Source organism: Salmo salar, chromosome 01, assembly GCF_965601325.2.
Source record: "Salmo salar chromosome 01, fSalSal1, whole genome shotgun sequence".
In the NCBI taxonomy this organism is placed as follows: Eukaryota; Metazoa; Chordata; class Actinopteri; order Salmoniformes; family Salmonidae; genus Salmo; species Salmo salar.
In genome coordinates, this window is record NC_138291.1 from 75,322,887 (window position 1) to 75,346,753 (window position 23,867).

At 40.5% G+C, this 23,867-nt stretch overlaps 1 protein-coding gene across 2 annotated transcripts in view; it reads left to right on the top strand.

Moving 5' to 3' along the window:
* Nucleotides 1-23,867, top strand: part of LOC106608512 (hypoxia-inducible factor 1-alpha inhibitor) — a 42,507-nt gene that overhangs the window by 7,993 nt on the left and 10,647 nt on the right. For both annotated transcript variants that reach the window (XM_014206459.3, XM_045722093.2), the window contains exons 2-7: nucleotides 3,858-4,108; nucleotides 13,634-13,782; nucleotides 14,532-14,677; nucleotides 14,950-15,056; nucleotides 21,980-22,043; nucleotides 23,346-23,456. In XM_014206459.3, coding sequence (XP_014061934.2) covers nucleotides 3,858-4,108; nucleotides 13,634-13,782; nucleotides 14,532-14,677; nucleotides 14,950-15,056; nucleotides 21,980-22,043; nucleotides 23,346-23,456 — 828 coding nt within the window. The remainder of the gene's footprint in view (nucleotides 1-3,857; nucleotides 4,109-13,633; nucleotides 13,783-14,531; nucleotides 14,678-14,949; nucleotides 15,057-21,979; nucleotides 22,044-23,345; nucleotides 23,457-23,867) is intronic.

A 23,867-nucleotide genomic window follows, 5' to 3' on the forward strand; every position in this document is an offset into this window, starting at 1 on the left:
TTAGGTACATTCGTGCAACGATTGTGCTTTTTTCGCAAATGCGCTTTTGTTAAGTCATCCCCCGTTTGGTGAAGTTGGTCTTCACACAGTTCGCAACGAGCCAGGCAGCCCAAACTGCTGCATATAGCCTGACTCTGTTGCACAGAACGCAAGAGAAGTGACACATTTTCCCTAGTTAAAAGAAATGCATGTTAGCAGGCAATATTAACTAAATATGCAGGTTTAAAAATATATACTTGTGTGTTGATGTTTATTGTTATGTACACATTGGTGCAACGACAGTGCTTTTTTTCGCGAATGCGCTTGTTAAATAACCGTTTGGCGAAGGAGGCTATGACTCAATGATAAATTAACAGGCACCGCATCGATTATATGCAACGCAGGACAAGCTAGATAAACTAGTAATATCATCAACCATGTGTAGTTAACTAGTGATTAAGTTAAGATTGATAGTTTTTTTTATAAGATACGTTTAATTCTAGCTAGCACCTTACCTTGGCTCCTTGCTGCACTCGCATAATAGGTAGTCAGCCTGCCACGCAGTCTCCTCGGAGTGCAATGTAATCGGCCATGATCGGTGCCCAAAAATGCCGATTACCGATTATGAAAACTTGAAATCGGCCCAAATTAATCAGCCATTCCGATTAATCGGTCGCCCTCTAGTCTGTGCGCTGTGTAGTACCTTCCACGAGAAGTTTTGCTCTACAAAAACGCACATAAGCATTCTACTGTACTGAACTATACTCAAGTTATTTTTTACTGTAAACTACTGTGCTTTGCTGTGCTATACTGTGCTTTCCAAACAGCATCTATGTTTCACTGTACTGTACTATAATCTCCTTTCTTTACTGAAATGTACTGTACTGATTGATCTATACTCCTTTCTTTACTATACTGAACTATACTCTACCTTTCTTTACCGTAATGTACTGTACTGATCTATACTCTACCTTTCTTTACTGCACTGTAATATACTGTACTGAACTGTACTCTACTTTTACTGTGCTGAACTATACTCTACTTTTCTTTGCTGTACTCTACTGTAAGGTACTGTCCAAACTTGTGAAACATAGATCTCTATGATTGGTTCAGATTTGGTTACTTACAGACCAACTAAATAAGTGTTGATATTAGTTGACAGGGGTATTTAACATTGTGTTTTGATGTATTTCTGATACCTTTTTCTGGGGAATGTGTTCATTTTTTTCAACTTTTTTTTTGTTATCCAGATACAAACTTATACGAACAACAACGTACAAATGCACACAAACCACGACCACATCTCATCTGCCCAGACCCGCATGCTCTCACCCCCATCCCAAGTGCCTGCATTATTGTTTGCCACTTAAACAAATTGGTACAATTAAGGCTTTCTCGGTAGCCCATACTATTTCAATATTTAAATAATCAATTATTCCATTTTTCTATTGTGTTAATGATGGGGGATTGATTTGATTTCCAAGTTTTTAGTATGTTTTTTCAAGATGAGTGAGAAGAGAATCATCCAGCCCATTGGGTATCTCACTACACCCCCATATGCCATGTGTTGAAATATGCAGACAGACGGATTAAAAGTACGTTCACGTTGTAATATTTCTTACAGCCAACTTTCTAGCTCCGCACACAACTTCCGGACTTCATAACATTCCCAGAAAGCATGGATTATTGAGTCATTATTAGTTTTATACTTAAGACATGACTCTGGCGTTGTGCTGTAGAATTTGTTAAATTTCTCTTGTATAATACATTCTATACATTAGTTTGTACTGGATGAAGCATACATTTTTATTAACTAATTTATTTATGCTCCAACTGCTAGATGTTTTGTAAACCACCTTTTCTAAGATCTCTTTTTTGCTTTGATTTCTTTTGACAAGAAATCAAAGCCTTTGCTTGTTCCTAATTTGCAGGATGGAAAATGGTTAAAAAATGTAGACTCTTGGTTTTCATTTGTCACCCAACTTGATATGCTGCTATGACCATCAAATGTTGATGATCATGGGTCCTTTTTCATGGAAATGACCCCCTGTAATAACACTGGAATGCTTGTGCCACTATAGTAAATCATTATAGCAGACATCTTGACTATTACTTTGTAACTGTTCACAACAGTGGACTGTGGTGAACATCAGTTATGTCCCATATGCAGGGCTTGGTGCACAACACTATTGTGCATGGGACATCTAGGCCTAACTGTGTTGTGTACTGTGAGATTCATCTGCAAAGTAACGTTGTCTGCATGCAAATCACTGTCTTATTCCTTGGTCTTTATTCAGCTATTTTTATTAGAATCATGCTGACATGAGCAGTGTGAGGCCAGTTGCCTCTGTGATCCAAATATAGCTTTTTGAGAGGAAAGTGGGAAAGTACGAAAAGGATGGTGGTCCCACTTATGACCTGTGGTGAACTCAGATGACGGAGGAGGAGGGATTGAGTCTTGACCAGAAACGGAGCAATGATGGCTAGGAGGTGAATGACTTGTCGGGTCTGATAGCTTGTAAAGCACAATGTCCAAACTTCAAACGCCATGATGTCATGTCACAACAATATTGGAAAAGGCAACTGTTTTCGTCAGCTGTATGATTCAGATTTGGGCTATTGTGTCATGGCACAAATCTGGGGAAGGGTACCAAAAAAAGTCTTCAGCATTGAAGGTCCCCAAGAACACAGTGGCCTCCATCATTCTTAAATGGACGAAGTTTGGAACCACCAAGACTCTTCATAGAGCTGGCCCAACTGAGCAATCGGGGAGAAGGGCCTTGGTCAGGGAGGTGACCAAGAACCCGATGGTCATTCTGACAGAGCTCCAGATTTCCTCTGTGGAGATGGGAGAACCTTCCAGAAGGACAACCATCTCTATAGCACTCCACCAATCAGACCTTTATGGTAGAGTGGCCAGACGGAAGCCACTCCTCAGTAAAAGGCACATGACCGCCTGCTTGGAGTTTGGCAAAAGGCACCTAAAGGACTCTGACCATGAGAAACAAGATTATCTGGTCTGATTAAAGCAACGTTATGTGGGAGGGACTGGGAGACTAGTCAGGATTGAGGCAAGGATGAATGGAGCAAAGTACAGAGAGATCCTTGATGAAAACCTGCTCAGGACCTCAGACTGGGGCGAAGGTTCACCTTCCAACAGGACAACGACCCTAAGCACACAGCCAAGACAACGCAGGAGTGGCTTTGAGACAAGTCTCTGAATGTCTTTGAGTGGCCCAGCCAGAGCCCGGACTTAAACCCGATTGAACATCTCTGGAGACACCTGAAAATAGCTGTGCAGCGATGCTCCCCATCCATCCTGACAGAGTTTGAGAGGATCTGCAGAGAAGAATGGAAGAAACTCCCCAAATACAGGTGTGCCAAGCTTGTAGCGTCATATCCAAGAAGACTTGAGCCTGTAATCGCTGCCAAAGGTGCTTCAACAAAGTACTGAGTAAAGGGTCTGAATACTTACATAAATGTCATATTTCAGTTTTTTTTTATTTATACATTTGAAAAAAAAAATAACCTGTTTTTGCTTTAGCATTATGGGGTATTATATGTAGATTAAAAATAAATTTAAAAAATGCTGAAACTTAACAGAATTTGTAAAAAGTCAAGGTCTGAATACTTTTCAAATGCACTGTAGGTCTATTAGTAATACATGTATGTGTTCGCAAATTATGCAAAAAAGGTTTAATACATTTTATTGAATTAAATACAATTTTTGCTTGCTTCAGTCCTATATTATAAGTAATGGGTAGATCAGAGTACATGCAGTCTTTGCGTGTATGTTGTTTTTGTTAATGTGATAGCTTAATTCCATCCATTTCTGTTATTCTAATTTTATCTAACATGTCCTACTTTTTTGTTTCCAGGAACCATTGGTTTTAACAGACACCAATCTAGTGTATCCAGCTCTGAAGTGGGACATCCCGTACCTGCAGGAGAACATTGGGAGCGGGGACTTCTCTGTGTACATCGCGGAAAACCACAAATTCCTCTACTATGACGAGAAGAAAATGGCCAACTTTGAGAATTTTTCACCCAAGTCTCGACGGATAGACATGAAATTCTCTGATTTTGTGGAAAAAATGGAGAAAACGCAGAAAGAGGGAGGAGACGAGAGGTAATGTTTTTGTCTAAATAGGTAGGTATATGTCCTGCTGCATTTGAGCTAGGTCCTTAGGGACAGTTGATTAGAAAGATTCTACATTTTCTCAATGCTGAATAAAAAAATTATTAAACGCTATCCAGTCTAGGTGTTTACATTGCTGGTGTGCTGGCAAGTGCTCAGCAGTGGAAAGTAAAGTGTGAATCCAGTGAAATCTAATGCAGGAACTGAAACGGATAGCTGTGGAAAATGACTTAGGCATTTTACGTCGTCACCTTGGGAACACTTTGTACCACTCTCACCTGACTGAGTTACTTGGCCTGGGACACACGCACTCACTCATCACTTACTGCACTGAGCACCTCCCTTAGAACTAATGATTGCTGCTTGTGTCCACGTTCTGTAGATTTATTCAGTCAAATTAAGTTTGCTGTCACATTTAAGTTTGTACTGTTGTGGTGGGTTTTGTGCAAAGATTCCTTGCAACATTTGTTGCATGGCAATACTGTTTTTTGATTCTGATTTAAATCATTCTTTGTGGTTTTGAAAGGAATGCTTTCTCCTGAGCTGAGAGAAAGGTTTATATTGGCAAAACAAGCTTTCATTTCCTCATGCATGTAATCTTCATGAGTACACTTGACTCCTGATGCAAACTCCTGTGGAAGTGCTTTTCAGTTCAACTGTCCCTATTCAATTACATTCCTCTTAATTTCTCTGGATATCGGTGTGTTTACAGCAGCACAAATATTTAAATGTTTTAAATTAAGGCATATTTTTTGGGGGCAACAATTTTCCATCCTTAACTTAGGAATAAGCAAAAGCTTTGATTTCTGGTCCAACAGATGGAAAAGGGGTCTTAGAAAACATCTACAAGAAAGTCTTAAATGTATTAGAAATACAAAAAACACAATATTGTTGAAGTTGAGACACTTGCCTACTAATATAAACTTCTATATTTAATTTTGCAAAAAATGATTTGCCTTGTGTAAGTTAAGGGCTAGGCGTCCCGCCAGCGGGAAACCTGCCGACAATTTCTGGTGAAATTGGAGGGTGCGCAATTCAAATAAATAATCATAAATATTATGGATATTAAACATTTAGGTACATACAAGTGTCTTATATCGGTTAAAAGCTTAAAGTCTTGTTCATCTAACTGCATTGTCCGATTTACAATAGGCTTTACAGCGAAAGCATGCCATGTGATTGTTTGAGGACGGAGCTCCACATCAAAATCATTTTCAACCAGCACAGGCTTCATAAAATCACAAATAGCGATTTAAATACTCACTTACTTTTTGAAAATCTTCCTCTGATTTGCAATCCAAAGGGTCCCAGCTACAACATGCATGGTCGTTTTGTTAGGTAAAATCCTTCTTTATATCCCAAAAACTCAGTTTAGCCATCGATTTTGAGTAATCCACTTGTTCAACCTGCAGAAAAAGGAATCCAAAAAGCTACCGCTAAACTTTAAAACAAGTCAAAATATGTGTCAATTTAATCCTCAGGTACCCTAAAATGTAATTAAACTATAATATTTCATACGGAAAGAAGTATGTTCAATAAAAAAGAAAAATTTGCAGGTGCGCCTCCTCTTCGTTTCCAATTCTTGACTCCCAGTACTAAAACTAAAAATTCTTCCTCGTTTGGGAAGAAACAAACAAGAAACCTTGGAATAGACTGTTGACATCTAGTGGAAGCCATAGGAATTGCAATCTGGGAGATGGATTTGGATATTACCTTGTATGTTCCATTGGAATAGCATGGGCTTTCAAAAAAAAAATTCTGGTTGGTTTTTCTTTGGATTGTCCCCAACCATATCAATTGTTATAGTCTCAGACATTATTTTAACATTTCTACAAACTTTGAAGTGTTTTCTATCCAATGGTACCAATTATATGCATATCCTGGCTTCTGGGCCTGAGTGACAGGCAGTTTACTTTGGGCACGTCAGTCAGACAGGAAGTGGAGAAAAATAGACCCTAGCCTGAAGTTTTAATCAAAAAAAATATTGCCTAGTGTCTAGTCATTCTCTTACAAAAACCCACGTCTTTAAGATAGTTTCAAATTTCTCTCCCTCATGAGGGAGGATAAAAAAAAAAGTTCACAGAAGTAACAAGTAAAGGTCGACCTACCTATTAGTTGGTGTTTTTTAAATTTTTTATAAATAACAATTTTGTTTATGATTTATTAAGTGATTAAAACGTGTCATTCTGTTACAAAATCCGGTAACAGAATGACCGGAAAATCTGTAAATAAATGATTGCAATAGAATTGGCTAAAATGGGAAATGACAGTCACAAACCACGTTGGGCCACCTGCTGCTGTCCTCCCTTCCACTGACATGCTGTTACAGTGCCTTCAGAAAGCATTCACACCCCTTGACTTTGTCAAAAAAAATTGTTACAGACTGAATTTAAAATGGGTTCAATCAATATTTTGTCACTAGCCCATAATGTCAAAGTGGAATTATGTTTTTAAACATTTATTTTTACTAATTAATTAAATGAAAAGCGTGTATGTCTTGAGTATTCAACTCCTTTTTGTTATGGCAAGCCTAAATAAATTGAGGAATTAACATTTGCTTAAAAAGTCGCATAATAAGTTGCATGGACTTTGTGCGCAATAATAGTGTTTAACATGATTTTTGAATGACTACCTCATCTCTGTAACCCACACATACAGATAATTGTAAGGTCCCTCTGTCGAGCAGTGAATTTCAAACCCAGATTCAATCACAAAGACCAGGGAGGTTTTCCAATGCCTCGCGAAAAAGGGAATCTATTGGTAGCTGGTTAAATGAAAACAAAAAAAACATTGAATATCCCTTTGAGCATGGTGAAGTTATTAATTCTTCTAGACTTTTCCTAGAAGTCTAAAACTTTTATGGAGAAATGGGCTAGGGACAAAAATGTTGTAACAACCTTGATAAAATAATTTTATGGCAGTCTTATGCTTTTAAAGACAATTATCAGGAAATCGCTCTATGTATTGTGATAAGTGACATTTACAGTACCATTAAACTCAACACAACACAACCCAATACAATTACAAAACTCTTTGGGACCTTTACCATTAAAGGCTATTAGAGACCATAACATTTAAACCATTAGAACTGCTGTAGCATAATGGTTTGCTTGTTCACCAGGAATGGTCTAACAGTAACTAATCCAGACATTTTCTGAAGGGAATAAACCACACACAAAGGGTCTGTTTCCTGGACACAGATTAAGTTTAAAAGAAGGACAAACTGATTTGCTTTCATGGAGGACTGGCTTGAGTTGTTAGGATGACCACAATTTATTTATCATGACTCAAATCTATTGGTTTTCTACCCAAAGATGCAAAGGAAAGGTTGTGATCTAGGCCTATTTAATAAACACAAGACCAGAAAAATGGATGAAAGTGTGGCGGTATAGCAGAAACGGCGCCATCTAGTAGGGATTGAATTAGCTTTCAGAAATCTGCATTTACAAAACGCAGACCATTAAAAATAATAATAATAGCATTTTAAACCATTTCACCTAAGTTTTATATTGAAAGTCAAGTGTTTTCTTTGCTTCAGTAGAGATGAGGGGCGTGCAACTATAGTTTTTCTTCACACACAATTCATTAGTGCAACACATTTGGCAGACATGTTTTTCATCAGATGTTAGCAGACAGAAGTGCAATGCTATTTGGCTAGCAGCCACACAAGTAAATTAGCTTACAATGAAAAAGCAAGGTATTTTTTGCAAAAACGATGCATGGCCATCATATTTATCATAGAAAGAATGTAGCCAGCTACATTTCCTAATGTTTTGTTTGAAGTTAATCTTGCATTTTAACTTTCAACTGGAGAAAAACTACACCGGAAAAATACTGGAGGAAAGTAGCCTATACATTAGTCAGTGCGCTGTCTGGTGGTGAGCCAATGAAGAGAGCAAATATATTTCATCCGAGTGCAACTGAAGCACAAAATTACACAAAATTACCTAATTTAATGCAAACCCTGACTGAAGCCAGGCAGAAATGACCATAAATAGCATTTTAGATCTGCAAGATATATTTTCGTTTTTCTTTCCTTTGTGTGAAAAACAGAATCCTGCGTTAACATGACCTCTGTCTAGTGGTCAAAACCTGGTACTTTCACACTACGTTATGGTAAATAATGCAAGCAACTAATTTCTCTGAACAGGAGAAGAAAAAAAATATCACCAGAGTCACAGGGAATACGTTACATAGTATAGAGAAGCAATACCCCAAGCCACATCTTCATACTACTTGTCAAACATAGATAACTAATAGTGTATTCTGGTGGGATTGTTATGGGGGGGCTCTGTGGGTGGCTTTTGAATTTGTTTGGGGATTCCTCATGTCTTTTAATATTAATAAGCTTTAATATTGCAGATTGTGGCTTCCATCAATGTAATTGTCTGCATCACTTCCAATCTCCCATATTTTTTTTCTGTGAAAAAGTATTTGCCCCCTTCCTGATTTCTTATTTTTTTGCACATTTGTCACACTTAAATGTTTTCAGATCATCAAACACATTTGAATATTACACAAAGATAACCCAAGTAAACACAAAATGCAGTTTAAGTGATCATTGTATTTATTAAGGGAAAAAAGCTATCCAAACCTTCATGGCCCTATGTGCCAAAGTAATTGCCCCCCTTGTTAAATCATGAATTTACTGTGGTTAATCACATTTTTTGGAAAGCTAAGTTCAATTTCACTAGCCACACCCAGGCCTGATTACTGCCAGACCTGATGAATCAAGAAATCACTTAAATAGAACCTGTCTGACAAAGTGAAGTAGGCCAAAAGATCTCAAAAAGCAAGACTTCATGCCCTGATCCAAAGAAATTCAGGAACAGATGAGAAACAAAGTAATTGACATCTATCAGTCTGGAAAGGGTCACAAAGCCATTTCTAAAGCTTTGGGACTCCAGCGAACCATGGTGAGAGCCATTATCCACAAATGGAGAAAATTTGGAACAGTGGTGAACTTTCCCAGGAGTGGCCGGCCTACCAAAATTACCCCAAGAGTGCAGCGACGACTCATCCAAGAGGTCACAAAAGAACCCACAACAACATCTAAAGAACTGCAGGACACACTTGCTGCAGTTAAGGTCAGTGTTCTTGACTCAACCATAAGAAAGAGACTGGGCAAAAATGGCATCCATGGCAGAGTTCCAAGGCGAAAACCACTGCTGACCAAAAATAACATAAAGGCTTGTCTCACTTTTGGCAAAAAACATCTTGATGATCCCCAAGACTTTTGGGAAAATATTCTGTGGACTGACGAGACAAAAGTTGAACTTTTTGGAAGGTGTGCGTCCCGTTACATCTGGCGTAAAAGTAACACAGCATTTCAGAAAAAGAACATCATACCAACAGTCAAATGTGGTAGTGTGATGGTCTGGGGTTGCTTTGCTGCTTCAGGACCTGGACGACTTGCTGTGATTGATGGAACCATGAATTCTGCTCTCTACCAAAAAATCCTGAAGGAGAATGTCCGGCCATCAGTTCGTGACCTCAAGCTGAAGCGCACTTGGGTTCTGCAGCAGGACAATGATCCAAAATACACCAGCAAGTCCATCTCTGAATGGCTTAAAAAAATAATAATTAAGGTTTTGGAGTGGCCTAGTCAAAGTCCAGACTTGAATCTGATTGATATGCTGTGGCGTGACCTTAAAACGTTGGTTCATGCGTGATAACCCTCCAATGTGGCTGAATTAAAACTATTCAGCAAAGAAGAGTGGGCCAAAATTCCTCCACAGCGATGTGAAAGACTCATTGCCAGTTATCGCAAACCCTTGATTGCAGTTGTTGCTGCTGAGGGTGGCACAACCAGTTATTAGGTTTAGAGGGCAATTACATGTAGGTTCAGATAGCTTTTTTCCCTTAATAAAAAAAAAAAAAGATCACTTAATCCAAGTAAACACAATGCAGTTATCTTTGTGTAATATAAAAAATTGTTTGATCTGAAACATTTAAGTGTGACGTGCAAAAAAAAAAAAAGAAATCAGGAAGGGGGAAAATACTTTTTCACAGCACTGTGTATGTATGTATGTGTGTGTGTGTGTGTGTGTGTGTGTGTGTGTATATATACACTGCTCAAAAAAATAAAGGGAACACTTAAACAACACAATGTAACTCCAAGTCAATCACACTTCTGTGAAATCAAACTGTCCACTTAGGAAGCAACACTGATTGACAATAAATTTCACATGCTGTTGTGCAAATGGAATAGACAACAGGTGGAAATTTTAGGCATTTAGCAAGACACCCCCAATAAAGGAGTGGTTCTGCAGGTGGTGACCACAGACCACTTCTCAGTTCCTATGCTTCCTGGCTGATGTTTTGGTCACTCTTGAATGCTGGCGGTGCTTTCACTCTAGTGGTAGCATGAGACGGAGTCTGCAACCCACACAAGTGGCTCAGGTAGTGCAGCTCATCCAGGATGGCACATCAATGCGAGGTGTGGCAAGAAGGTTTGCTGTGTCTGTCAGCGTAGTGTCCAGAGCATGGAGACGCCGTGGAGAACGTTCTGCTGCCTGCAACATCCTCCAGCATGACCGGTTTGGCGGTGGGTCAGTCATGGTGTGGGGTGGCATTTCTTTGGGGGGCCGCACAGCCTTCCATGTGCTCGCCAGAGGTAGCCTGACTGCCATTAGGTACCGAGATGACATCCTCAGACCCCTTGTGAGACCATATGCTGTTGCGGTTGGCCCTGGGTTCCTCCTAATGCAAGACAATGCTAGACCTCATGTGGCTGGAGTGTGTCAGCAGTTCCTGCAAGAGGAAGGCATTGATGCTATGGACTGGCCTTCCCGTTCCCCAGACCTGAATCCAATTGAGCACATCTGGGACATCATGTCTCGCTCCATCCACCAATGCCACGTTGCACCACAGACTATATAGGAGTTGGCGGATGCTTTAGTCCAGGTCTGGGAGGAGATCCCTCAGGAGACCATCTGCCACCTCATCAGGAGCATGCCCAGGCGTTGTAGGGAGGTCATACAGGCACGTGGAGGCCACACACACTACTGAGCCTCATTTTGACTTGACTTGTTTTAAGGACATTACATCAAAGTTGGATCAGCCTGTAGTGTGATTTTTCCACTTTAATTTTGAGTGTGACTCCAAATCCAGACCTCCATGGGATGATAAATTGGATTTCCATTGAGTGTGATTGTTGTCAGCACATTCAACTATGGAAAGAAAAAAGTATTTCATTCATTCAGATCTAGGATGTGTTATTTTAGTGTTCCCTTTATTTTTTTGAGCAGTGTACATTTGTAGAATCCGGAGTCGTTTTGCGTATCAGTTCATAAACCATGTGTCATGGAATCGGTACGTTAAAAATCTTTTCCCAACTATTTTTGCAATCTATATGGCACAGCTGTCCATTTTTTGGTCCTTAAATGAAACTGGTATACTTTTTTTTATTTATCACAATTTTCTTTAACCAATTATGGTCTTTAATGCAGGGCCGACAGACAAGTTCCTTTTTCAACCTTCCACTTTCCTCTTCCATTTTTGCGGTAATGCTGCAATTAGTTGGTTGTAATTTTGGGTAGAACAGACATTTCCATATGTTTTTGTTAGCTGCATGTGTGACAACTCCACCAGTCATATTTATGATATAATTTACAAAGATTATACCTTTTTTTTAAATGTATTTTTTTTATCAATTAGTATATTTGAGTTTAACCACCATAGTTGTTGTATTATTTGTTCTGTCTTTTCTGGTGGATTAAATTGAAATTGCAACCAACTTTCTATGGCTTGTTTTAAAAATAGCGATATTTGGGAGATTTCCTTTTCAAATAACTGAAAAGTGTGAGGTTGTAATCTGAATAAAGGCCATTCTCGAACATGGGGTGAGACCTGCTTACTAATTTGCTAGAGAACCAGTTCGGATTTAAGTATAACTTTTGTATGACTGAAGCCTTTAGTGAGAGGTCTAATGCTTTAATATTGAATAATTTCTGCCCTCTGAATTCATATTCATTATATAAATAGGCCTGTTTTGTCTGGCTTGCCGTTCCAAATAAATATAATATTTTTTTCTCATATAATTTAAACTGTTCGCTAGGTGTAGGCAAGACCATAAGTAAATAGGTAAACTGGGATATGACTAAAGAGTTAATCAGGGTAATTTTTCCACAAATAGATAAGATCTTGCTACCATGGAAAGGTAAATACTTATCTAGTTTTGCTAACTTTCTATAAAAATGTATTGTAGTGAGATCATTTATTTATTTTGAGGATATGTATACCCAGTATATCCACATCACTGTCAGACCATTTTATTGGTAAACTACACTGCAATGTAAAAGTTGTATTTTTTTTGTGATCCAATATGTAATCTAGTACATTTTATCATAATTTGGTTGTAATCCAGAGAGGTTAGAAAAATTATCTAGATCCTCAGAGGCTGTGGAGGGATCCAAGTTGTTGATTTTAAAAGAAAACATGAATCATCAGCGTACAATGACACTGTTGTTTTTAAACTATGGATTTCTAATCCCGTGATATTATTGTTGGATCTGATTTTATTAGCTAATATTTTGATGGCCATAATAAATTGATATGCCCATAGTGGACAACCTTGTTTTAACGCTCTTGACACTTTTTAAAACTTTCTAAGAAGAAGCCATTATTTACTATTTTACACCTAGGGTTACTATACATGATTTTAACCCATTTTTATAAGAGATTCTCCAAAATTGAAATGTTCCAGGCATTTATATATAAACTCCAGTTGTACTTTATCAAACGCCTTTTCAAAGTCAGCTATGAATAGCTGACAATGGTGTTCTATTGTTTCCAGTACTTATATTATCTCCTATGTATCGTCCATGTAAAAAACCTGTCTGATTTATAATAAATAACGTCTGACAATACCATTTTAATTCTATGCGCTATACATTTTGCTAGAATTTTTTGCATCACAACACTGAAGTGTAAGGGGCCTCCTCATGTCTTACTCATTGGTAGGAAGAAGTTTGGTCCAAATCAAGCGATTTAGTGCTTTTGAAGGTTGGTTCAACGATAAATAAATTGGTTTCGATAATTATTTTAGACATTAAATGCGCTGTGGGTTGAATGCTGTAACAACACAGAATAAAGCAATTAAAAGTCCCATGATGGTAGTGACTGCCTATTACTGCTTATCACTTATTAACCATCATTTAGTAACATTACTTTACTTTCATAAAATATTTCAGTTGTGTATATTACATTTGTTTTGCACAGTTTGGGCTTGATCTGATTTTATCTCTAGATAAACTGCCCCTCGAGCTCACAGAAAAAAAACTGAACGAAATGTAATTCAAATAATTGAACTGACGTTGGTCAATTAGTTGCATGAAGGACAGTCTTATCCTATCTTTGTGTATCTATCCACACTCTGCTCCAAAACTAGCTCCAGGGGCACTGTACTGCAGCTCTCTCAGTGGCTGTGCTCTTTCGAAAATATGTGCAAAGCAGAAGATCCATTTCTGTCTCCGCAGATGGGCTTATTCTATTTTATTCTACTCATCCTCCCAGGGTGTATCTGCAGCAGACCCTGAACGACACCGTGGGCAGGAAGATCGTAGTGGACTTCTTGGGTTTCAACTGGAACTGGATCAACAAGCAGCAGAGCAAAAGGAACTGGGGCCAGCTCACCTCCAACCTGCTCCTCATAGGCATGGAGGGTAAGGAAGGGACGCAGGTTGACGTTTATTGGGATAAATCTTAAACTAAAATGACCATTATCATCTTCATTTAAGGTTAGGGTTGGGTATAAGGTTAGCATTGTGGTTCGGGTTATGTTTCAAATCCGATTTTATAACTTTTTGGCTGTGCCAGCTAGTGACCACCCTGTAGAGCTGCCTCCAGTACATGAGTCATCCCACTAAATGCCAACCTGTGGAGGGGACTGAGGAAGTGCTTCTAGGATAAGGGGCTATTAGAGACCCTGGCTAGCTGCGTCCTATAGATACAGGGGATAGCTGGATCACCAAGCAGCAGAGCAAGAAGAACTGGGGCCACCTCACCTCCAGCCTGCTGCTCATAGGCGTGGAGGGTAAGAGCCCTATAGCAGAGACCTATAGCAGAGACCTAACGGGCATACAGGCATTGCGGGTATGGACCTGTGCGTATAGAGGGTGAGGGAATGGAGGGTAAGGAAGGGACTCTGGGGCTTCGAGGCATGGGCACGATGACTAGCGGGTGATTTCCCTAGTCATGTCAGACAAGGAAATTATATACATAATATCTACCATGTGGGTGCCACATATTGCTGATGGAAAGGGTGAACTACTGTCTCAATATACAGTAAAAGGCCTTGTGGAAATGTCGTGATGAAAGAAATCCACTCACCGTAAATCAGCTGAAATTAGTTTAAGAGTATTGCACTTGCATAGACGGACAGATAATCTTGTGATCTGCTCAATGTTTGCAGGCAATGTAACGCCAGCCCATTACGACGAGCAGCAGAACTTCTTTGCACAAATCAAAGGTTACAAAAGGTGTATCCTCTTCCCTCCGGACCAGTTTGAGTGTCTCTACCCCTTCCCTGTTCACCACCCCTGTGACAGACAGAGCCAGGTAACCCCTACTTTTTGATAAAATGTATTTGACAATTTAAAAACATAATCAACCGCATGTGGACACAATGCATAAAAAAAATGATTGAGGATAATACAAAGTTGAACTTATTTCCATTGTAGTCCCAATTGAAACCGGTAAGCAGGTTTGTGGAATATGCCACACACAACACCGTGTTTTATTTGATATGCATGGAGTTTCTGTTTCTCAACTGTTTCTGTTTTGTTTTTAATTAATCCAACTAACAGCAATTTTGCTTTTGCCATTTTTAGGTTGACTTTGAGAACCCTGACTATGAGAGGTTTCCCAACTTCAAGAATGTAGTGGGCTATGAGACTGTGGTGGGCCCCGGAGATGTTCTTTACATCCCCATGTACTGGTAAGAGCTGTTTAATAACCACCTAGGGTCGATGTCCACGCCCCCCACAGAAATCAAATGGCATAATAAAAAAATCCACATCAAAATCCGTCTAAGCTAGAGATGGGTTGCGTCTCAATCTACCACATCTGCCAATGTCGGCCTTCCATATCTGCAGTGGAAGGTGGCCGAGCTACAGCAGTGTTTGTCAGACCAGGAGACATCCCGAAAATCTGTCTAATCACGAAAACGTCAATAGCGTCCCAGCGGTTTGGCCTAAAAAAGAATATTATGGAAAGGTGAGACTCTCACGAACACTTCTGTTTGTAGTGTCCTAACAGTTTGGGGTACACACGAATGTGACCCCTCTATGGACATCCACAAGCCTCACAAAACTCGTCTGTAGGTAGCCCAGTACCAGTTAAAAAAATGAATGGAAGTATACACGGAGTGTACAAAACATTAAGGACACCTGCTCTTTCCAATACATAGACTGACCAGGTGAATCCAGGTGAAAGCTATGATCCGTTATAAATGTCACTTGTTAAATCCACTTCAATCAATGTAGATGAAGGGGAGGAGACAGGTTAAAGAAGGATGTTCAAGCCTTGGGACAATTGAGACATGGATTGTGTATGAGTGACATTCAGAGGGTGAAGGGGCAAGACAAAAGATGTAAGTGCCTTTGAACTGGGTATGGAAGTAGGTGCCAGGTGCACCAGTTTGTGTCACGAACTGCAGTGCTGCCGGATTTTTCATTCTCAACAGTTTGGCGTGTGTATAAAGAATGGTCCACCACCCACAGGACATCCATCCAACTTGACTGTACTGTGGGATGCATTGGAGTCAACATGGGCCAGCATCCCTGTGGAACGCTTTCGACACCTTGTAGAGTCCATGCCTGACCGAATTGAAGCTATTCTGAGTGCAAAAGGGGCGGTAGCAACTCAATATTAGCCTGTTGGGGGTAGGGGGCAGTATTGACACGGCCGGATAAAAAAACGTACCCGATTTAATCTGGTTACTACTCCTGCCCAGTAACTAGAATATGCATATAATTATTGGCTTTGGATAGAAAACACCCTAAAGTTTCTAAAACTGTTTGAATGGTGTCTGTGAGTATAACAGAACTCATATGGCAGGCAAAAACCTGAGAAGATTCCTTACAGGAAGTGCCCTCTCTGACAAGATCTTGTTCTTCTTGTCTCTGTTTATTGAAGACTGAGGATCTTTGCTGTAACGTGACACTTCCTACGGCTCCCATAGGCTCTCAGAGCCCGGGAAAAAGCTGAATGATATCGAGGCAGCCCCAGGCTGAAACACATTTGCGCGTTTGGCAAGTGGCCGATCAGAGGACAATGGACTTAGGCGCGTGCACGAGTCGACCCCATGCTTTATTTTCTTTCGTCTTTTTACCTAAACGCAGATTCCCGGTCGGAATATTATCACTTTTTTACGAGAAAAATGGCATAAAAATTGATTTTAAACAGCGGTTGACATGCTTCGAAGTACGGTAATGGAATATTTAGAATTGTTTTGTCACGAAATGCGTCGTGCTCGTCACCCTTCTTTACCCTTTCGGATAGTGTCTTGAACGCACAAACAAAACGCTGCTGTTTGGATATAACTATGGATTATTTTGGACCAAACCAACATTTGTTATTGAAGTATAAGTCCTGGGAGTGCATTCTGACGAAGAACAGCAAAGGTAATAACATTTTTCTTATAGTAAATCTGACTTTGGTGAGTGCTAAACTTGCTGGGTGTCTAAATAGCCCGGCATCACAGGGCTAGCTATCTACTTAGTATATTGCAAAATGTGCTTTCACCGAAAAGCTATTTTAAAATCGGACATATCGAGTGCATAGAGGAGTTCTGTATCTATAATTCTTAAAATAATTGTTATGCTTTTTGTGAACGTTTATCGTGAGTAATTTAGTAAATTTTTAGTAAATTCACCAGAAGTTTGCGGCGGGTATGCTAGTTCTGAACTTCACATGCTAATGTAAAAAGCTGGTTTTTGATATAAATATGAACTTGATTGAACAAAACATGCATGTATTGTATAACATAATGTCCTAGGTGTGTCATCTGATGAAGATCATCAAAGGTTAGTGCTGCATTTAGCTGTCTTCTGGGTTTTTGTGACATTATATGCTAGCTTGAAAAATGGGTGTCTGATTATTTCTGGCTGGGTACTCTGCTGACATTAATCTAATGTTTTGCTTTCGTTGTAAAGCCTTTTTTGAAATCGGACAGTGTGGTTAGATTAACGAGAGTCTTGTCTTTAAAATGGTGTAAAATAGTCATATGTTTGAGAAATTGAAGTAATAGCATTTCTAAGGTATTTGAATAACGCGCCACAGGATTCCACTGGCTGTTACGTAGGTGGGACGATTTCGTCCCGCCGACCCTAGAGAGGTTAGGAATGTGTCCTTAATGTTTTCTACACTCAGTGTATATGGAGGTAGTTTTAGAGCCCCAAAAATGTTAGATATGGGGGATAATAGCTGCACAGCTATTTTCAGGTCTCTCCAGAGATGTTCAAGTCCAGGCTCTGGCTGGGCCACTCAAGCACATTGAGAAACTTGTCCCGAAGCCACTTCTGCATTGTCTTGGCTGTGTGCTTTGGGTCGTTGTACTGTTGGAAGGTGAGCATTCTGGAGCAGGTTTTTATCAAGGATCTCTCTGTACTTTGCTCTGTTCGTCTTTCCTTCGCCCTGACTAGTCTCCCAGTCCCTGCCGCTAAAAAAACATCCCCACAGCATGCTGCCACCACCATGCTTCACCGTAGATTTGGTGCCCGGTTTCTTCCAGACGTGACGCTTGGCATTCAGGCCAAAGAGTTCAATCTTGGTTTCATCAGACCAGAGAATCTTGTTTCTCAAGGTCTGAAAGTCCTTCAGATGCCTTTTGGCATACTCCAAGCGGGCTGTCATGTGCCTTTTACTGAGGAGTGGATCCATCTGGCCACTTTACTATAAAGGCCTGATTGGTAGAGTGCTGCAGAGGTGGTCGTCCTTCTGGAAGGTTCTCCCATCTCCACAGAGGAACTCCGGAGCTTTGTCAGATTGATCAGTTTAACCGGTTGGCCATCTCTAGGAAGAGTCTCGGTGACTCCAAACTTCTTCCATTTAAGAATGGAGGCCACTGTCAGGGATGCAAACTAGTCACCTTTCTGCGAAATTCGCCGTTTTGTGTCCAAGATAGGTGACTTATGTGATTTGTGTAGATCCGATGATTAAAGTTTTGGAGGGATGGGGCTTTGGATCAGACCACTGGCTGTAAGTGAACGAGTGATGCGCGTTTGGAGCAATACTGGCTGTATCCAAGGCTCAGCCAATCGTTCACATAACAACAGAATGCAGTACGTGACTGAAGAGAGAAGAGACAACCAATTTGCTAGTTACAACATCAGCACATGCTCTGGAAAGACAGCGGAGAGTAGAAAGGCAGTTTGCCATTTACAGCAGCGCGACCCTGAACGATAATGAAGAGGTAGGTGAGAAGCCTGACCATGGAGACGGGTGAAAAGGTGATGAAGCGTACTTCATGAGCTGTAACTGAAAAACAACTGGCATTTGGAAAGTTTGAGGTGAGGGAGAAAGTGTGGTGGAACAAGTATTGTTAGCATTGTTAAGTAACGTTATCTTGCTAGCTGGATCGAATTCTCCGTTAGCTAGCCTTAATTTAACTGATCAAATAATTGAGTTTATGGTGTGAAAATTAGCTGGCTAATAAAGTCAGACAGCTAACTTTTTAGCTAGTTAACGTTACAACATCAGATGAGCTAACATTTGTAACCTAACCAATTCACTATGGTAATAACTGGTATAACGTTACGACTCCATGCCATTCCTCAAGTTATAGTGCGTTAGTTGCTTACTGGACGCTGGCAGTCTGTGAAATGTTGACTAGTTAACTAGCTACTATCTGTGAACTAATGTTTTCCATCTACAATATGTGGTTAACAACAACTCAGTTACACATGGGATAAACAAACGTACAGCCAATAACACAATAGAAAAATCTATGTACAGTGTGTGCAAATGTAGAATATTAGGGAGGTAAGGCAAAACTAGGCCATAGAGGCGAAATAATTACAATTTAGCATTAACACTGGAGTGATAGATGTGCAAATGATGATGTGCAAGTAGAGATACTGGGGTGCAAAAAGATAAATAACAATATGGGGATGAGGTAGTTGGGTGTGCTATTTACAGATTGGCTGTGTACAGGTACAGTGATCGGTATGCTGCTCTGACAGCTGATGCTTAAAGTTAGTTAGGGAGATATAAGACTCCAGCATCAGTGATTTTTTTTTTTGCAATTCGTTCCACACATTGGCAGCAGAGAACTGGAAGGAAGGCGGCCAAAGGAAGTGTTGGCTTTGGGGATGACCAGTGAAATATACCTGCTGGAGTGTGCTATAGATGACCTGGAGCCAGTGGGTTAGGCGGCGACTATGTAGCGAGGGCCAGCCAACGAGAGCATACAGGTTGCAGTGGTGGGTAGTATATGGGGCTTTGGTGACAAAACGGATGGCACTGTGATAGACTATATCCAGTTTGCTGAGTAGAGTGTTGGAGGCTATTTTGTAAATGACATCGCCGAAGTCAAGTATCGGTAGGATAGTCAGTTTTACGAGGGCATGTTTGGCAGCATGAGTGAAGGAGGCTTTGTTGCGAAGTAGGAAGCCGATTCTAGATTTAATTTTGGATTGGAGATGCTTAATGTGAGTCTGGAAGGAGAGTTTACAGTCTAACCAGACACCTAGGTATTTGTAGTTGTCCACATATTCTAGGTCAGAACCGTCCAGAGTAGTGATGCCAGTCAGGCGGGTGCGGGCAGCGATTGGTTGAAGAGCATGCATTTAGTTTTACTAGCATTTAAAAGCAGTTGGTGGCCACGGAAGGATTGTTGTATGACATTGAAGCTCGTTTGGAGGTTTGTTAACACATTGTCCAAAGAAGGGCCAGATGTATACAGAATGGTGTCGTCTGCGTAGAGGTGGATCAGAGAATCACCAGCAGCAAGAGCGAAATCATTGACATATACAGAGAAAAGAGTCGGCCCGAGAATTGACCCCTGTGCCACCCCCATAGACTGCCAGAGGTCCGGACAACAGGCCTTCCGATTTGACACACTGAACTCTATCTGAGAAGTAGTTGGTGAACCAGGCGAGGCAGTCATTTGTGAAAACAAGGCTATTGAGTCTGCCGATAAGAATGCTGTGATTGACAGAGTCGAAAGCCTTGGCCAGGTCGATGAAGACGGCTGCACAGTACTGTCTTTTATCGCTGGCGGTTATGATATCGTTTAGGACCTTGTATGGCTGAGGTGTACCCATGACCAGCTTGGAAACCAGATTGCATAGTGAAGGCACGGTGGGATTCAAAATGGTCGGTGATCTGTTCTGATATTGCTTTTGTTGTGTTGAACTTGACAGTACCACATCTGAATAAGTGGGGGATTATTTAATTTTTTACTTGGTGAATGTTATTTTTGCACACATGGAGCCTTGTGCACTTGATCAATGTATACTATTGTGGCCACTATAATAGAGCAAAAATATGTTTGTTTCATTCTATTTCTACTTTAAGATGTTTTTTCCCCAAGTGAAATATTTAGATGTGTGTGGTCACAAGCATTCTATTATAAAGGCTGTCATGGCTAACTGCAATATTAGTGTATTGTTTTTTTTTTCAAGACTTGAGTGTCATTTGCAGTAAAGTCTAGGTAAGTAATAACATCGGATTGCTTTCCTTGTATTTTTTTGTGGTGAGTTAAGTTCACATTAACTACTTCATTTTACACACACAGACTGAGCATGTAGATCATATTCTTTGTTGTTTAATTAGTTAAAACCTGCCTTTCCCCCTAGCAGGGATTTTTTTATTGTTTCTGTTCGGTGTCACCTTTTTGGGCCCTCACCAGTTTGCATCCCTGCACTGTGTTCTTGAGGACCTTCAATGCTGCAGAAATGTTTTGGTACCCTTCCCCATATCTGTTCCTCTACACAATCCTGTTTTGGAGTTCTACAGACATTTCCTTTGACCTCATGGCTTGGTTTTTGCTCTGACATGCACTGTCAACTTTGGGACCTTATATAGACAGGTGTGTACCTTTTTCCAAATCATGTCCAATCAATTGAATTTACCACAGGTGGACTCCAATCAGGTTGTAGAAACATTTTTAGGATCAGTGCAAACAAGATGCACCTGAGCTCAATTTTGAGTCTCATAGCAAAGGGTCTGAATACCTATGTAAATAAGGTATTTGTAATTTTTTTTATACATTTGCAAAAAATGTCTAAAAAAAACAATTTTCTCTGTCATTATGGGGTATTGTGTGTAGACTGATCAGGATTGTTTTTGTTGTTGTCCATTTTAGAATAAGGATGTAACGTAACAATGTGGAAAAGGGGAAGGGGTCTGAATACTTTCCAAATGCATTGTAGGACAGACACTTTAAATCAAACTGTCTTTTAATGTATTTTTTGACTGTTTTTCCATGAATTAATCTGTTATTCAATGTGTTTCTATGGGCTAGTTCTATGGGCTAGTAGCAGTATGGCCAAATTCAATGTTTCATCAAATCATTTTTCAATATTTATTTTTAACACCTAAAGGGGTACTACAATTCCAAATCAATTTGCTAAATGATCTTTGGTATGACCATCTTAAAACAATTATTTATGTTAGCTTAGCAGAACCCCCCCCCCCATATCACAATGTGAGGGTATGTACAGTGTATCTGTAACTAAGCCCTGTATTTGTAAGAGTTGTTATGTAGTGTGTCTGAGGCTGTTTTCTCACTAAGGATGCTGTTGTTGAAATACCAACACTGTGGCATTGTGGAACCTGACTTGATAGTTTGACCTGTTGGTGACATTGTAAATGATTTGCTAATCCTGCTCTGTTTTCTTTTCACGGCTAACTCAGGTGGCACCACATTGAGTCCCTGCTGAGTGGTGGCGTGACCATCACTGTCAACTTCTGGTACAAGGTACAGTACATGACCAAAAGTATGTGTACACCTCCTCGTTGAACATCTCATTCCAAAATCAAAGTTGATCTCCCCTTTTGCTGCTATAACAGCCTCCACTCTTCTGGGAAGGCATTCCACTAGATGTTGGAACATTGCTGTGGGGACTTGCTTCCATTCAGCCACAAGAGCATTAGTGAGGTCGGGCACTGAATTTGGGCGATTAGGTCTGGCTCGCAGTCGTCGTTCCAATTCATCCCAAAGGTGTTCGATGGGGTTGAGGACAGTTCTCTATACAGGCCAGTCAAGTTCTTCCGCACTAGTCTCAACAAACCATTTCTGTATGGACCTCGCTTTGTGCATGGGGGCATTATCATGCTGAAACAGAAAAGGATCTTCCCCAAACTGTTGCCCCAAAGTTGGAAGCGTAGAATCGTCTAGAATGTCATTGTATGCTGTAGCGTTAATATTTCCCTTCACTGGGCCTAAGGGGCCTAGGCCGAACCATGAAAAACAGCACCAGACCATTATTCCTCCTCCACCAAACTTTACAGTTGGCACTATGCATTGGGGCAGGTAGCGTTCTCCTGGCGTCCACAAAAACCCAGATTTGTCTCTCAGACTGCCAGATGGTGAAGCGTAATTCATCACTCCAGTTCTTGTGCTGATGTTACATCCAGAGGCCGTTTGGAACTCGGTAGTGAGTGTTGCAACCGAGGACAGACAATTTTTATGCGCTACGTGCCTCAGCACTTGGCGGTCCCATTCTGTGAGCTTGTGTAGCCTATCACGTTTCCACTTCACAATAACAGCACTTCCAGTTGACCGGGGAAGCTCTAGCAGCACAGAAATTTGACGAACTGACTTGTTGGAAAGGTGGCATCCTATGACGGTGCCACGTTGAAAGTCACTGAGCTCTTCAGTAAAGCCATTCTACTGCCAATGTTTGTCTATGGAGATTGCATGGCGGTGTGCTCGATTTTATACACATGACAGCAGCGGGTGTGGCTGTCCACGTACTTTTGTATATATTGTGTATGAACTCACTGAAATATGTCACCATGTCTCATATCACCGACAGTATCACCTTTATTACATTCATGTCAACAAATGTTGTGGCACCCCGAAGGAGGCAGCATTACAGTCAAAATATTGGTAGAATTAATCATTTTCCATTGAGGGATATATTTTGTCACTCAGCAGGATGCACTGTCTTCACTAGTCATGTTAAATCAACTTGGATCACCTCTATACGTCCTTACTCATAGAAATAGAATTTGAGCTCATGTTCTGTCCTTACTATATGATCTGTCTTTCCCCCAGGGTGCGCCAACGCCCAAGAGGATAGAAAACCCATTGAGGGCCCATCAGAAGGTGGCGATCATGAGAAACATAGAGAAGATGCTGGGGGAGGCACTGGGAGACCCACACGAGGTACTGGAACTGGACAGACGTGTGGAATATTATGATAGTATTTATGGGAGATCTAGCCTGGTATCTGTATGTGCTGCTGAAGCCAACATCTGACTGTTGTTGTTATATCTGGCATGACAGCCATAGTTGGGTAAACCTAAGAACAAACATATCTGGACCAGGCTACCGAAGATCCCATCGACCCAATGATTTCAGAACTAGAACATGACTACATCAGAGTCATTCTGAGTCACACCATTTCTAGAACATCAAATGAGATTTCACAGCTCTGAGCTACCAAGGTTCTCACTGCTTCCAGAACTAGAACATGACATCAAATGAATGACATTCCATCTGGCTGCTCTGTATTTAGTTGGTCCTGTAGGAATAGTGCAGAAGGAGGACCGGGGGGGGGTGTACGGTACAGAGTGA